This window comes from Schistocerca americana, chromosome 8, assembly GCF_021461395.2.
Source record: "Schistocerca americana isolate TAMUIC-IGC-003095 chromosome 8, iqSchAmer2.1, whole genome shotgun sequence".
NCBI classification, from domain to species: domain Eukaryota; kingdom Metazoa; phylum Arthropoda; class Insecta; order Orthoptera; family Acrididae; genus Schistocerca; species Schistocerca americana.
This window is the reverse complement of record NC_060126.1, coordinates 323,257,376-323,272,583: the sequence shown is the minus strand read 5'-3', so window position 1 is coordinate 323,272,583 and position 15,208 is coordinate 323,257,376. Positions and strand designations below refer to the sequence as shown.

At 46.3% G+C, this 15,208-nt stretch overlaps 1 protein-coding gene across 1 annotated transcript in view; it reads right to left on the bottom strand.

Annotated features, from left to right (window-relative positions):
* Positions 1 to 14,962, bottom strand: part of LOC124545159 (enhancer of rudimentary homolog) — a 73,044-nt gene extending 58,082 nt beyond the window's left edge. Inside the window, exons 1-2 of the mRNA XM_047123993.1 lie at positions 14,854 to 14,962; positions 14,652 to 14,739 (exon numbers count right to left, since the gene is read on the bottom strand). Of these exons, the coding sequence (XP_046979949.1) occupies positions 14,652 to 14,739; positions 14,854 to 14,856 (91 nt within the window). The 5' untranslated portion in view covers positions 14,857 to 14,962. The remainder of the gene's footprint in view (positions 1 to 14,651; positions 14,740 to 14,853) is intronic.
* Positions 14,963 to 15,208: the final 246 nt, after the last annotated feature.

Sequence of the window (15,208 nt, the reverse complement as noted above, 5' to 3'; positions counted from 1 at the left end):
CCAGTCACTGAAATGCAATAGTTTTAGTACAGTACACTAAGAACATGATGTACAATGTCCATTAGCAGGTCCAGGTCCATTGCTACAGTGATTTCTGACATGTGAAAAAGCCAGTTAACACAATATAACATTGCTGATATAGGCATTCCAACTCCCCTTAGTGTGTTGCGCTTCTCGCAGGTTTTTTCCACACCCTCCCAAAAATTGACATTATCACACAGTGTCACAGAACTACTAATATATTTTCATGATACAACATATGTTAGCAATGAAATTCTTCTTTTCTTCATTTCATAAAATGTATACATTCACATTAAGATAAGAGTGCCAATAATCAATTAGTTGCACGTCTTGAAATCATCATCATTTTACTGAATTTTATAAGCATGGCTAATACGCAGAGCATATGAATAGTGTGGCAACATTTGTTGTTTCTGGATTTGAGACACCACAGCACCAGTCGTACGTCATACCCCACAATGGTGGATGGGGTCAGACAGGACTCCTGTAGTCTAAACGAGACTGGACCAGTGCTTTGTACAACCGCAGTAGAATAAATCAGTCTGCACCCCAGGTGGTATTGCACGGACATCTAAGAACATTGAAATGTAACCAGCACGGCCTTTTCAGCTGTCGAAGATAAGAGAGCCACATCAACCAGGCATTGAAGACCAGACCCAAGAAGTGATCGGTGTCCACCACCTCGAGGGATTGGCCATCGAAGAACAGGTCAGGACGGGGATGGACTGTATGGAAATGGCAGAAATACATGACACACAACTTGGCCATCGAAAACTGAACGCCATGGGAGAGAGACCAAGATTGCGCCTGGTAGATTGCCCCCTGTAGATAGCGTTCTGCAGCACCCATGACGGAGGAAGCGATGTAAATACAAAAATCGTCAGCAAACAAAGAGGGGGACACTGCTGGCCCAGCAGCCACCACCACCAGTCCATTAATGGCTACAAGAAAGAGAGGGGTGCTCGGCACGGAACCCTGTGGATCCCCATTTTCTTGCCAATGGGAAGTGCTGTAGAAGGAACCAACATGGACCTGGAAAGAGCGACAAGAAAGAATTACGGATAAAAACGAGCAGAGTGCCACAAAGGCCCCATTCGCAAAGGGTGGTGAGTATGTGGTGGCGCCAGGTAGTGTCATAGGCTTTATGCAGGTCAAAGAAGACTGCAATGAGATGTTGCCGAAGGACAAAAGACGGGCGTATAGCAGACTCCAGGTGGACCAAGTTATCTGCCATAGAGCAGCCACAGCGAAAACCACCTTGATTCAATTATAACAGGTCGCGGGATTCAAGGATCCGAAAACAGCTGCAAACTCACTGGGCATTCAAGGAGGTTGCATAGGGTGTTGGTAAGGCTAACTGGACTGTAGCTATCCAACTGAAGCGGTGGCTTCCCATCTTCAACACCGGAATAACAAAGCTTTACTGCCACTTAGTAGGAAATACCCCCTCTCTCCACAGATGGCTGAAAATGGTCAGTATATGAAGGTGGCCAGCCACCAATAAGTGTTGGAGCATTTGGTTATGTATCCGATGAGGGCCGAGGGGGGGGTGGGAGGGGGGGGGGGGGGGAGGGCAAGGGCACTGGTGAATTGCCACTCGCTAAATGGGGCATTATAAGGCTCCAAGCAGCGAGAAACAAAAGACAAAGGCAGTCGTTCCGAGCTCTCTTTCAGGAGGAGGAATGTGGGTGGATACTGAGTTGATGCAGAGGCTTGGGCAAAGTGTTGAGCGAAATGCTCTGCGACAAAGTCCGGATGGATAAGGCCGGGACTGCAGATGGAGAGGTCAATGGCAGAGAAAGTGCCATATGCCACACTACAGCGTGTGGGAGTGCCAGTGTTCAGTACAGGGTTATTACAAATGATTGAAGTGATTTCACAGCTCTACAATAACTTTATTATTTGAGATATTTTCACAATGCTTTGCACACACATACAAAAACTCAAAAAGTTTTTTTTAGGCATTCACAAATGTTCGATATGTGCCCCTTTAGTGATTCGGCAGACATCAGGCCGATAATCAAGTTCCTCCCACACTCGGCGCAGCATGTCCCCATCAATGAGTTCGAAAGCATCATTGATGCGAGCTCGCAGTTCTGGCACGTTTCTTGGTAGAGGATGTTTAAACACTGAATCTTTCACATAACCCCACAGAAAGAAATCGCATGGGGTTAAGTCGGGAGAGTGTGGAGGCCATGACATGAATTGCTGATCATGATCTCCACCACGACCGATCCATCGGTTTTCCAACCTCCTGTTTAAGAAATGCCGAACATCATGATGGAAGTGCGGTGGAGCACCATCCTGTTGAAAGATGAAGTCGGCGCTGTTGGTCTCCAGTTGTGGAATGAGCCAATTTTCCAGCACGTCCGGATACACGTGTCCTATAACGTGTTTTTCGCAGAAGAAAAAGGGGCCGTAAACTTCAAACCGTGAGATTGCACAAAACACGTTAACTTTTGGTGAATTGCGAATTTGCTGCACGAATGCGTGAGGATTCTCTACCGCCCAGATTCGCACATTGTGTCTGTTCACTTCACCATTAAGAAAAAATGTTGCTTCATCACTGAAAACAAGTTTCGCACTGAATGCATCCTCTTCCATGAGCTGTTGCAACCGCGCCGAAAATTCAAAGCGTTTGACTTTGTCATTGGGTGTCAGGGCTTGTAGCAATTGTAAACGGTAAGGCTTCTGCTTTAGCCTTTTCCGTAAGATTTTCCAAACCGTCGGCTGTGGTACGTTTAGCTCCCTGCTTGCTTTATTCGTCGACTTCCGTGGGCTACGCGTGAAACTTGCCCGCACGCGTTCAACCGTTTCTTCGCTCACTGCAGGCCGACCTGTTTATTTCCCCTTACAGAGGCATCCAGAAGCTTTAAACTGCGCATATCATCGCCGAATGGAGTTAGCAGTTGGTGGATCTTTGTTGAACTTCGTCCTGAAGTGTCGTTGCACTGTTATGACTGACTGATGTGGGTGCATTTCAAGCACAACATGCGCTTTCTCGGCTCCTGTCGCCATTTTGTCTCACTGTGCTCTCGAGCGCTCTGGCGGCAGAAACCTGAAGTGCGGCTTCAGCCGAACAAAACTTCATGAGTTTTTCTACGTATCTGTAGTGTGTCGTGACCATATGTCAATGAATGGAGCTACAGTGAATTTATGAAATCGCTTCAATCATTTGTAATAGCCCTGTAGACAGAGGTCAGGCACTGCCAGAACAGCTTGAACTGTCCTGCCCAGGGCAGTAGTCTTGTGACTACCCCAAAGATGGTTGTGGACATTAAAATCCTCTAGAAGCAGCAAGGGAGAAGGGAGTTGTTAAAGAAGGGTGGTTAGGGCAAGGGATGTGGGCAGCCTATCAGGTGGGAGGTAGAGATTACAGATTGTGATTGGAGTGGCCTGATGGATCGTGACAGCAATTGCTTCCAGAGCAGTATGGAGGGGAACCTATTTACTAAAAATGTCCTTGCGGACCAAGGTGCAAACACCACCACAGGCCCGCAAGGGGCCAATTCAGTTCCAACAGAAAGTGTGGAACCCACAAAGGATGGGTGAGTAAGAATTGACAAAATGGGTCTCCTGGAGAGCAATGCAAGCAGCAGAGTAGGAGGAAGGAAGGAGCTGCAACTTCAGGGAGTGCAAATATCCACTGGAGGATTCTCAGGCTGGGGTCCAAATGGGAAGCAAATGGACCGGAGCCAATCACGCCACATAGTTGCCATCCGTCATGGATAAGGATGGAGTAATGTCCATATAGGTGGGGTCAGACACTGTTGGTTCATTGGCTGGAGGGGGGGAAGGTGGCACCTCACGGGGTACCAGAGGGGCCTTGCCCTTGTTCTTGTGTTTCTGCTTCTTCTCTTGTGAAGGAAGAGAAGGGCAGACTGCAGCGAGGTCAGGCACGGAATTACACCTGGCAATCTTGGCACCCATCGGGCACGGATCGCAAGGCCAATGTGGAGCTGCAGATCGCCTTCCTGGGGGATGCTGTGAAAAGGAGTCCCGGGAGGGAGCTCCATTACCCGCAGCTGCTGAAGAAGGGGAGCATTTCTCCGGCGGGAGAGGGGGAGCAGCACCTGAAGTGGTGGGTATGGGTACTGATGGGGAGGAGGAGAGTGAGGGTGAGGCAGAAAGTGTGGGACGAATGGGGCGTGGCTGGGAAGAGAAGGGATAGGAGGGTGAATGGATATAACTGAAGCAAAAGTAGAAGTTGTAGGCATGGAATGGAGCCGGTTGTACTTTCAACAAGCCTCTATGTAGATAAGTCGATCTAAGGTCTTGTACTCTTGAATCCGTCGTTCTTTCACATACACCGGACATGCTGGCAAGCATGGAGGATGCTGCACATTACAATTTACGCACACTGGCGGGGGAGCACAGGCATTCCCCTCATGGAGGGGGCGCCCACAGTCACTGCAGAGGGGTCACTGGTGCAGCAGGACGACATGTCTCCAAATTTTAAGCATTTAAAGCATCTCATCGGTGGTGGAATGTAAGGTTTCACATCACGCCGCTACACCACCACCTTAACCTTATCTGAGAGGGTATCCCCCTTGAAGGCCAGGATAAAGGCGCCCGTATCGGTGCAATTGTTTATAGGGCCTCACTGTACATGGCGGATAAATCGAACTCCTCACCGCTCGAGGTTTGCACGGAGCTCCTCGTCAGTTTGGTGGAGGAGAAGATCCCGGAGTAAAATGATGCCCTGTACTGAGTTCAAAGACTGGTGTGGTGCAACGGAGACTGAGATGTCACCGAGATGGTAACAAGCACACAGGGCTTCAGATTGGGCAGCAGAAAAGGTCTTTATGAGCAAAGAACCACACCGCATTTTACTCATGGATTCCACTTCGCCATACTTATCTTCAATTATCTCCACGAAAAACAAAGGCTTGGTCGTGGCAAAACTTTCGCCATCTGTCCTGGTACAAACCAGGTACCGAGGGAAAGGTTTCAACCTAAGCCAGCGAGCTTGACCCTCTTCCCAGGGTGTGGTCAGGTAGGGGAAGGCCGAAGGATCGGAAGGAGGAGTGTCATGTCTTCTATCACTCTTAGAGACGGCCACAGAATGGCCAGGACGTTGAAGCTTTCGTCGCTTCATGTGCAAGGCATCCAGCCTAGAACCACCCACTCCAACCAGGGGCTCATCCCGTGGGCACCACCCAGTCACAGCTAGGGCCGTCTGGCATGGCGGCCATTGCCAGGAGTTCTGATGCCCCAAAGTGATGAGCATCGACTCCTTGGCATACACAAGGCATTAACAGCTCAGGTACTAGCAGTGTGATCCCTGTGTTGTCAGGGAGCTTAGCCAAGTGGGTACTTAACAGCCCCACCACAAGGACTGGCTACCGTGCTGGTGACCTAGAAGGAAGGGGTGCAAGGGGAAAAGGGAGGGGATGGGGAAAGGAGTCTGCACCATGGAAACTAGGTTGGGAGTTCATCCCCAAATGGGTCACACTGAACGGAAAACGTTGGAAATGGCGGTCAAACCCCGAGGGGACCAAAAACGCTGAAAATTAGATGGAAACAGCAAACTAAACAACAGCATATACCAAAACAAAGCCGGGAGGATAGCCAGGTCGATATAAAGAAGTCCACCAAGAGGTAAAGGAGGGGGGGCAAAAACAGGGAAGGAAAGGAACCGGGATGGTAATGCAGTCTGGAAAAAGAAAGAGACTGCAATACCTCGGGGCCCTGTGTGCGCCACACATGTACCCACAAAAGGGACTGTGGGCCCCCCTGCGGGTTCCATGCGAAGGTCATGAAACTGAAGGTGATAGATAAGGCTGGAGTAGTGTCCTTAGGAAGCAAATGAAGGCCAAGGTGAACACGGGCCACCATACGGAACCAAGGTGGTGAAGTGTTCACACCTACAGGCAAAGTTGCAGGTAGCGTGAAGTTAAGCCACCAGAGCTAGTGACGAAAGTGGACTCCAGGAGGTAGCAGACAGGAGGGATGCACCCCATACTTGTGATCGAAGGAGCCATCAAAGGAGGAGGCATAGGATGGGTGGCCTCAAATGGCAGACAAATGGCAGGCACATCTGCTGAGGAGAAAATCACGGCAACAGGACAATGGCAGTTCAGAAGCTTCAGCATACAGACTCTAAACCGGGCAAGTGTAAAAGGCACCAGTGGCCAAAAGGATGCCACGATGTTGGCTAGTGTTGAGACAGCGTAAGAGGAATGGATGTGCAAACGCATAAACAAAGCACCCATAGTCTAGTTTCGAACGGACAAGGGACTGGTACAAACGGAGGAGGGTGGTGCGATCTGCACCCCAGGAAGTACCACTGAGGACACGTATGACATCAAGGGACCATGTACAGTGAGCTGCCAGGTAAGACACATGGGAGGACCAAGAGAGTTTGCTATAGAGCATGAGCTCCAGGAATTTTGTAGTTTCAACAACAGGCCCAAGATATAAAGATGGTGGGAGAAACCACTGTGCCACCAGAAATTCATACAAACGGTTCTGGCAGTGGAAAAATTAAAGCCATTGTCAATGCTCCATGAATAAAGACAATTGAGACATCACTGAAGACACCGCCGTTCAATGAGACAGGTCCATGGAGAACTGCAATAGGTCGCAAAATCGTCAACAAAAAGGGAGCCAGAGATTCCTGGTGGGAGACAGCCCATTATAGGGTTAGTAGCAATAGCAAAGAGAATGACACTCAGGACGGAATCCTCTGGTACACCATTTTCCTGGATAAAGGTGTCCTACACGACATAACCCACACACACCTTGAAAACTCAGTCTTTTAAAAATTCCTCAAGGAAACGGGGCAGGCAGCCACGTAAGTCCCATGTGTAGAGAGTACAGGGGATACCAGTTCACCAGCAGGTGTCATAGGCCTTCTCCAAGTCAAAAAACATGGCCACAGTCTGGGATTTCTACAGAAAATCATTATGACATGGGTGGACAAAGTGACGAGTTGATCAACTGCAGAATGGCTAGCTTAAAATCCACACTGTGCAGTGGTTAGTAAATTGAGAGACTCGAGCCATCATACGAGCCAGGCATGAATCATATGTTCCATCAGCTTGAAAACAGCTGGTGAGAGATGGTTTGGTCGCTATAAGGTAGGTGTTTGTCCTTACCGGGTTTAGGTATGGGTATGATGGTGGCTTCACGCCAGTGACCAGAAAATGTGCCCTCTGCCGAGATGTGGTTGTACATATTAAGCAGAAAGTGCTTGCCCACAAAAGAAAGGTGCTGCAACATCTGAATGCGGACACTGTCTGGCCCTGGGGCGAAGGATCAGAATGAACTCAGAGCATGATCTAGCTGCCTCACAGTAAAGGTGGCATTGTAGCACTCACGATTCTGAGAAGAGAAGGGTATCGCCCAAGCCACCGCCACTTGTTTCCGATGGAGGAAGGCAGGCGGATAGTGGGAAGAATTCGAAATTGCCGCAAAATGGCAGCCCAAGAGGTTGGAGATAGCAATAGGGTACACAATGACATCGTCTGCTACTGTCAGGCTGGAAATTGGGGAATGGATCTTGGTCCCAGACAGCCGTTGGAGGCTGGCCCACACGACGGAGGAAGGGGTGGAACTGTTAAAAGAACTAGTGAATGAAATCCAGCTAGCTTTTTTACTATCCCAAAGAATGCGACAGCACTGTGGACGCATCTGTTTATAATGAATGCAGTTTGCCGTCATTGAATGACTGTTAAAAATGTGGAAAGAACACATTCGCATGTGAGTTTTGTTGTGGCATGCCGTTGTCCACCAAGTGACTGGGATAAGGCATGGTAAAGAGGAAGGGCGAGGAATGGAATGATCTAAAGCGGTAAGGGTAACGTTAGTAAAATATTCCACCTGGTCATCACAACTGGGGAAATCTTTTTCTTTGAAGGTTGCCAAAGAGGCGTAAAGCTGCCAGTCAGCCTTAATAAGCTGCCATTTGGGTGTGCATGCAGGTGGGGTACTAGCCAGCAACCGGAGAGCACATGGGAAATGGTCACTCGAGTAGGTGTCAGAAAGAACGTACCACTCGGCATGATGGGCAAGCTGGGCAGTGCAGGATAGGTCCAGATAGGAATAGGTGTGCGAGGATTTGGAAAGGAATGTGGGTCCTCCTGCATTAAGACAGAACAGCTTAAGTTGATTAAGAAGGTCATCCAAGAGGACACCTCTCTGGCAGGTTCTGGGAGAACCCCAAAGGGGATGATGTGCATTAAAGTAGGGGAATTGGGTGAGGTAGCTGCCCAATAAGCTGGAGGAAGTCTGCCCTCGTGACATTGAATCAGAGGGATATTAATGGCACAAAGGGAAAAAGTCAAGCGAGGAAAACAAAGTGAACTGCAACAGCTTGAAGATCGGTAGTCAGAGAGATGGGTTGTCTATGAACGCCATCACATATGAGCAGCATGACTCCCCTATAAGATGGAATGCCGACCTCAGAGGGAGAGTCAAAACAGACCGGGAAGAAATGCAAAAGCTCAAAACGGTTGTGAGGGCGCAATTTTGTTTCCTGAAGGCAGGGTACAACGGATGCTGCAATTCTAAAAGCAGCCATAAATCCTCTTTGTGGGATCGAAGGCTGTGAACGTTCCACTGGAGGAGTCATGATGAGGAAAAATTGAATGTGTGTCACCTTGGCAGCTGCCGAGTGCCAGTCTGTGAAGACTCACAGCTACAGGGCACAGAGGCAAGAGGATCCTGCTCCATGAGCTGCACAGAAGCATCGGCTTTCTTATGCTGTCGGTCTGTGGAGTCCAACGCAGAAAATCGGTTGGCGGTGTCCACTGGTGACAGGGAGGCCAGCCGGGCAAAGGTATCACATGATGACGTGTTGAACAGGATCTTCGAGTCTGCGAAGGAGAAGACCGTTTGCCTTTTGTTGGACGTCTTTGAGCCGTTCCGGTTAGTGAAGGAAGACTCAGATGTTGGTGAGCTGGAGGGACATAGGAAGTAGTCATGGGAGTATTCCTCCTGTCCTTTCCAGCCTGCCGGTTGTGTAGCTGGTGGCTTTGCCCCTTGAGGCGAGAGTTTGATGGCTTGTTGCACAGCAGGACGAGGTGATGGCAATGCTACCTGGACACTGAGTTATTTCACAACCTCAGGGCTAAATTTGAGGTCACATGTCTATATGAACATGTCCTTCATGGAGCAAACGTAGCAAGACTAGAATTATAACTGCCAGACTTTAGAATGCAGGGTTTTATGACTAGCCAATAACTTGTGTGCGACTGGGTAAGACACTTTTTCTTCTACGTGGATCTCATGGACAGCCCGCTCATCGAGATACATGGTACAATCTCGAGAGGAGGCAGCACGGTCATCTTTGCAGTTTATACAGTGGCAGAAGGAGGTGGACAATCATAGTCATGCGCATCCCTACCAAAGGTTACACATTTGGCTGGGTGTCGACAATATGTTCTAGTATGGTTGAAACAATGACAGTGATAGCAGCACATCAGGTTCAAAATGAACAGTCGGACTACAATAATTTTATAGCCTACTTTGATCTTAGATGGAAGCACCACTCTATCAAAGGTGCAAAAATAAGTGTGTTTGGACATTAAGGAGGAATCTACCTTTTTCGTCACCTGATGGACAGCAATGACACCCTAATCAGAGAGGTCTGATTGGATTTCGGCCTTCGTCAGACTGTCGAGCAGCTTAGTTTAAATAACACCATGGGAAGAATTCAAAGTACTATGGGCCTCGACCTGAACAGGATAGCCGTGGAGAAGCGAGGTGTCAAACATTTGCACTTGGAAATCAGAAGTAGTCTCTAAAAGCTAAGTGCCATTCCATAAACGAGAGCAGAATTTCACAGGGCTGGCAATTGCATGAACACCTTTCTGAATAATAAGCTGATTTACCATTGTGAAGGATTGACCGCCCTCAGTGCACGAAACCACGAGGAACCATTGTGCAGCTGGGAAGGGTCTCTGAATCGTTAGCCTCATTCTGTTTACTTTTCGTAGGCATGGATTGTGAAGATGATTGGCTCATTGCGAGAAAATCTCCATGATTGCCAGCATCTCCAATGGCGCACTCCTTCCAACTGGGGGACCCGTTCACAAGTGGCCACACCTGCCTTACGTGATTGTTTACAACTCAGGTCACACCTCCCGAACACATGACAGAAGGCCCAATCGGCAACTTGGGAAGGTAACAGCTCAGGCAATCACCCCTCCCTGGGCCTGGCCTGTACCAGGAGGCACGTGAAAACCCTACCCACTTGTTACCCAGTCACTTGCTACACGTCAGATGTGTGGGCCGGCCTTCAGGAGTGCCTAGGGAGAAAGACGAAAAAGAGGAACCAAAACGGTGGTGAAACTTCTTATGCCAGAGATGAACAACGTGGAACATTCCCAGTAACACCCCAGATATGTTCCCCACGGAGGAGAAGGGGGGGGGGGATAGCAAGAGGTCAGACATGCAGGGAAAAGTTGCTGCAAAGGCTGGGGCACTGTTGTAGCTAAGCACGAACCCGCCAAAGAGTGACGAGCTCTCGGGTTGGAGGGGGCACCTCATTTGGCGAGCATATGTGGGGTATGTCAGACAAGTAATATAACACAGAAAGCAAGATTTGCTCTTTAATAAAACCTCTTACGTTATCAATTACACTTAGGTTCTGTACAATTTTTCTCAACAACAAACGGATCTTCTGCTAATAAAGCTTGTTCATTTATATTCATAATTAGTACAAGATTTCACCTTCAATCAATGAAATGATTTATTTTCAAGAACTCTGGCTACAAAACACCTGGAAAATCTCATACCCTCACAAAATACAACACCTACACCCAGAAATGCTGCTGCCCCATGCACACAGGGAGAGTCCTTGGCATCAGCATGATGTTAGTACACCCCCTGATGGAGTACATTACAGCATTTCCATACGTGCAGCCTGTGAGTTCAGCTAGCCTATCATAACTAACACACAGGAAAGCCACCCTAAGGTTTTCACTTACATACTGAGTATCTTATTTTCTTTTTAATCTATGTATGATGGGAAAACTAGTTCTTTCAGAATACGTTTACTCTTAAGTAGCTGCTGTTGGTCCAGAAAACAATATTGTGTGGAAACAAAAGCACCTGTAATGTACTCAATTCAAGTTCCCATACCTGGCGCACCGAATGTGTTAATTTATTTATTGCAAATGCAGTGCTCAAGTATGCAATTTTTGTAGTTATTACATGTATGAGGGGGAGTTGGAAAATACGTTTCCCCTTTCGACTGTGGGCAGAGTTGTGTGATAGGGGTGAAAGACGACACGGCAGATGAACACGCAAGTGGAAGACACCGCTACACCATTGGGTAGAGGTCGACCACGATCCAGCAGATGGCGCTGTCGCAGGCCTGCGCAAAGTGGAGGCGAGCTTCTCAGTCTTTGCCCAGAGCTATGGAGAGAAGGTGCGCTTTGGAGTCATGGTCAAAGGTGGAAGTGAGAGCTGTTATCTGCTATGAATGGGCAAGTGGAGTATCAGGCACAGAAATTCATAACTGCCTTGTTGAAATGTATGGGTCAGGTGTGATGTCGAGATGGTGACAGCAATTCAGTGATGGACGTCAGCAAGTGCAGGACATACCGAGAATTGGACGGACGTGCACAGACACTACAGATGCACATGTCAGGAAGGTGAATGATGTGATTAAAGCGAACCAAGGTATCACCATCGATGGAGTAGCAGCAGAACTTGGAATCGGACATGAGCGAGTTCACAAGATCATCCACGACATTCTTTGATACAGGAAGGTGTCAGCACGATGGGTGCCCCGCCAACTGACACTGACACACATGGAACAACACATGGCGTTCAGCCTGGAACAGCTTGTGCATTACTATGAATCTGGAAATGACCTTGTGTTTTGGATTGTGATGGGGGATGAAACATGGGTCCACCATTACACACCCGAATTGAAGGCCGCATCCATGGAGTGGAAACATCCGTCATCACCTGTCCGAAAGAAGTTCAAAAGCACTCCGTCTGCAGGTAAAGTGCTACTCACCATTTTCTGGGACACAAAAGGAGGTTTGCTGCTGGACTTTCTGGAGGATGCAACCATCAATGCTGCACAGTACTGTGCGACTCTGTCGAAATTGAAAGAGCTGATTCGGAAAAAGTGGCCTGGTCTTCTCAGAGACCACACATGGCAACGGCAATGTAAAACACAAATGCAACTCTTGGCTGGGAGCGCCTACACCATCCGCCTTACAGTCCGGATATCGCACAAAGTGACTTCCATCTGTTTCCTGCTTTGAAGAAGACTCCATGGAAGACACTTTGGCAGCAATGCCGAAATCAAACAAGCCATTCAACACTTCTTCCGTATGCAATGCCCTGATTTTTTCCTGGAAGGCTTTTTGAAGAAGCTTATAAAGCCACATGACAGATGTCTCAACATACTTGGAAATTATGTAGAAAAATAAAGATATGTCTTATGTTTAATGTCTCATTCTCTTTTTTTCCTTTCACAAACAACTCTGACCACAGTCGACAGGGGAAACTTATTTTCCATCTCCCCACGTTATTAATGTACATTAGTTTCTCAAGCTGTATAACATAAAAATCCATCACCCCTTAATTTCCAGAGTGGCTCCAACAAATTATAAACTAGATAAAAAAGTTTTCCAGACTGGTGTTAGAAACTGAATTGGTTAAAGTACTGTACAGACATAGCACAACGTTCATCCTTCATTGAATGCTACTTTTCACACTTACGAATCTCAAATAAATCTAACCATTACAACCGCATATATTATAATGCATAAGCTGATAGCTTTGCCTTTGACAAACCCTTTAAAACATGCATGAAAGTTGTTAAAATTAAAAACAAAGGAACAATGACTATTAATTTTATATCCTGAGTGACAGTCCATGCTTTGGGGATTAAAAGAAATCCCTTTTAGGAGTCAAACCTCTCCCTTTATGTGATACTCTGTGTAATGGCAAACCATTGCTACAGGAAAATAAAATATGAAAACTTAAGCATGCATTACTCTACTGTCTTTATGTTTTTACACAAAGGCACAAGGTACCATGCACCATATGGTGGCTTGCAAAATACGTATGTATACGTAGATGAGATTATTTCTGCAATCTTTACACAACAGCATGCACAGTCTCCAAATGTCACATCATTTAGATGACAAGAAAATGGTAATTTATTTTCAAAATATTCAAAAGTGTCATTTTGTACCATCAAGGTATTAACAGTGACAAAACTTCCGAACTCTACAGGGCTACAAAATGGAAACGGATACAATGCTAAAATCTGGCATGGCCAGGCTACATCCAAATCAGAGATGGTGGATGGGACGGCCTGAATGAAACCAGGGACACAAAACAGAGGTGCATCATGTATCACATAGCACATACTGTATTTCCACCTACACAGTATAAAACAGACATAATATTATGGAGAGCATAGATTGCTACTCATCTCAGAGGATGTGTTGAGTTGCAGGCACAATGAAAAATGTAGAAGTATTTACTCTTAAGCTTTTGGAGAGGGTGGCTGTCTTTGTGTGTGTGTGTGTGTGTGTGTGTGTGTGTGTGTGTGTGTGTGTGTGTAATTGGGGGGGGGAGTGTGGGTGAGTGCATTTCCTACTTCAGGCAAAGACCTTTGTCCACAAGCTTATGAGTAAATACTTCATCAGTCTTTTTCATTATGCCTGTCTACGGCTATGCCTACTGTATGTGGTGAGCAGCAATACATCCTTTCCATAATACTGTCGTTATTCAATCCTGTACTTTCCATTGCTTGTTAAAACAGAGTTATTCTAAACTGCTGTGAATGTATGAGCACAAGCAGTTGAGACTTTAGATGAGGTGTGCTTTAATGCAGTTCTACCATCAATCCATGCATACCTATTAGGCAACAGTCGCACATGACTCTAATATTTCAATGTTAGAACAAAATAAATGCTTCTCAAAACTATTTGCCTGTTATAAATATTAAAACAAGCACTCAACTGAATCATGTTTACACCTTATACAGCTGAGTTTGAAGTTTTGCTCTATGTCCAACTAAGCCCTATGGAAAAACAAATTGAAATAACCCAAGAGTACCTCACCAAACAAAAAAATGCCAAACACCACTATTTCCCCTCATAGGCAACTGGTCATCTAAAACTGTTTCTAAATTTTTACCATTTGTTCACAAATTATTTCCCAGTTAACCAAATAAATTCTGACTTGAATGTAGCTCAATTCCATGTCGACCAGAATTGTAAATACAATTTTCTTCAGTAAGGTCCAAATTTGGGGCAGAATAATTGATCCCCCAACGAAACTTAATCCAGAAGAATTACCACAATTACAATGTACACAAGATAACGTAAACAGGGTCAGATAGTGGTACTGTATGGAATAATTTTGACGCACCTCCCGATCAAATGAAATGAAAATCTGATGTAGAACAACAACATAGGACATAAACAGTCATTCTGCTCATAGTCGAAAATTTGTTCTCCCTGTACCTGCTGCAACGATTTATGTGAAGATCGACAGAAGATAAATATGCTAACTAATAGTTTACTAACTTCTGGCGAAAATCAGGACGTAGCTACTATCAAATTTGTAAAACACGTCCACAAATACCAAAACAAAACTTTCCCTTGTGCTGTTAATTCTCTATCACGCACTGAATACAGTTGCCTTACCTTCCATGCATTCATTGACCGATTCAAAATCGGAATATGTTCTCGTTTCCGGCTTTGGTGCGGGTTGGATTAGAAGTATCGTGTGACTCTACAACAAAAAACAAGCCTATGACAAGTACTGGTTCCATAAAATTCTAAAGCTAAAGAAATATTACCAGAAACAAAAAAAATATACAGCAAAAGTTCATTCACTTTACAATACCATTTTCCTGCTTAGCAAGACGCTATTAGCCAATAAGTCACCCTAGCCGCCTCTCACAACACCGTATTGCCCACAAACTTCTTGTATCATAAACCAAAGTGTTTTACCATTCAAAACATTTCGAAAAATATTATCTTTGCAGTCTATAAGCTGATAGTCAACATGCTATACAAGCCTGCACATGCATACCTTCACAAAAAATTGTGCCATCAAAATGGATTGTGGAAACACTCTACGGGCTCATCTCCTCTGACATGACAGTCATCAGGGTGAAGTTGTTTCATTTCAGGGTGATTCTCTGTGCACGTCTACAGAAAGGAATGTCCCCGTCAAACAGAGAAGTGTTACTATTGTG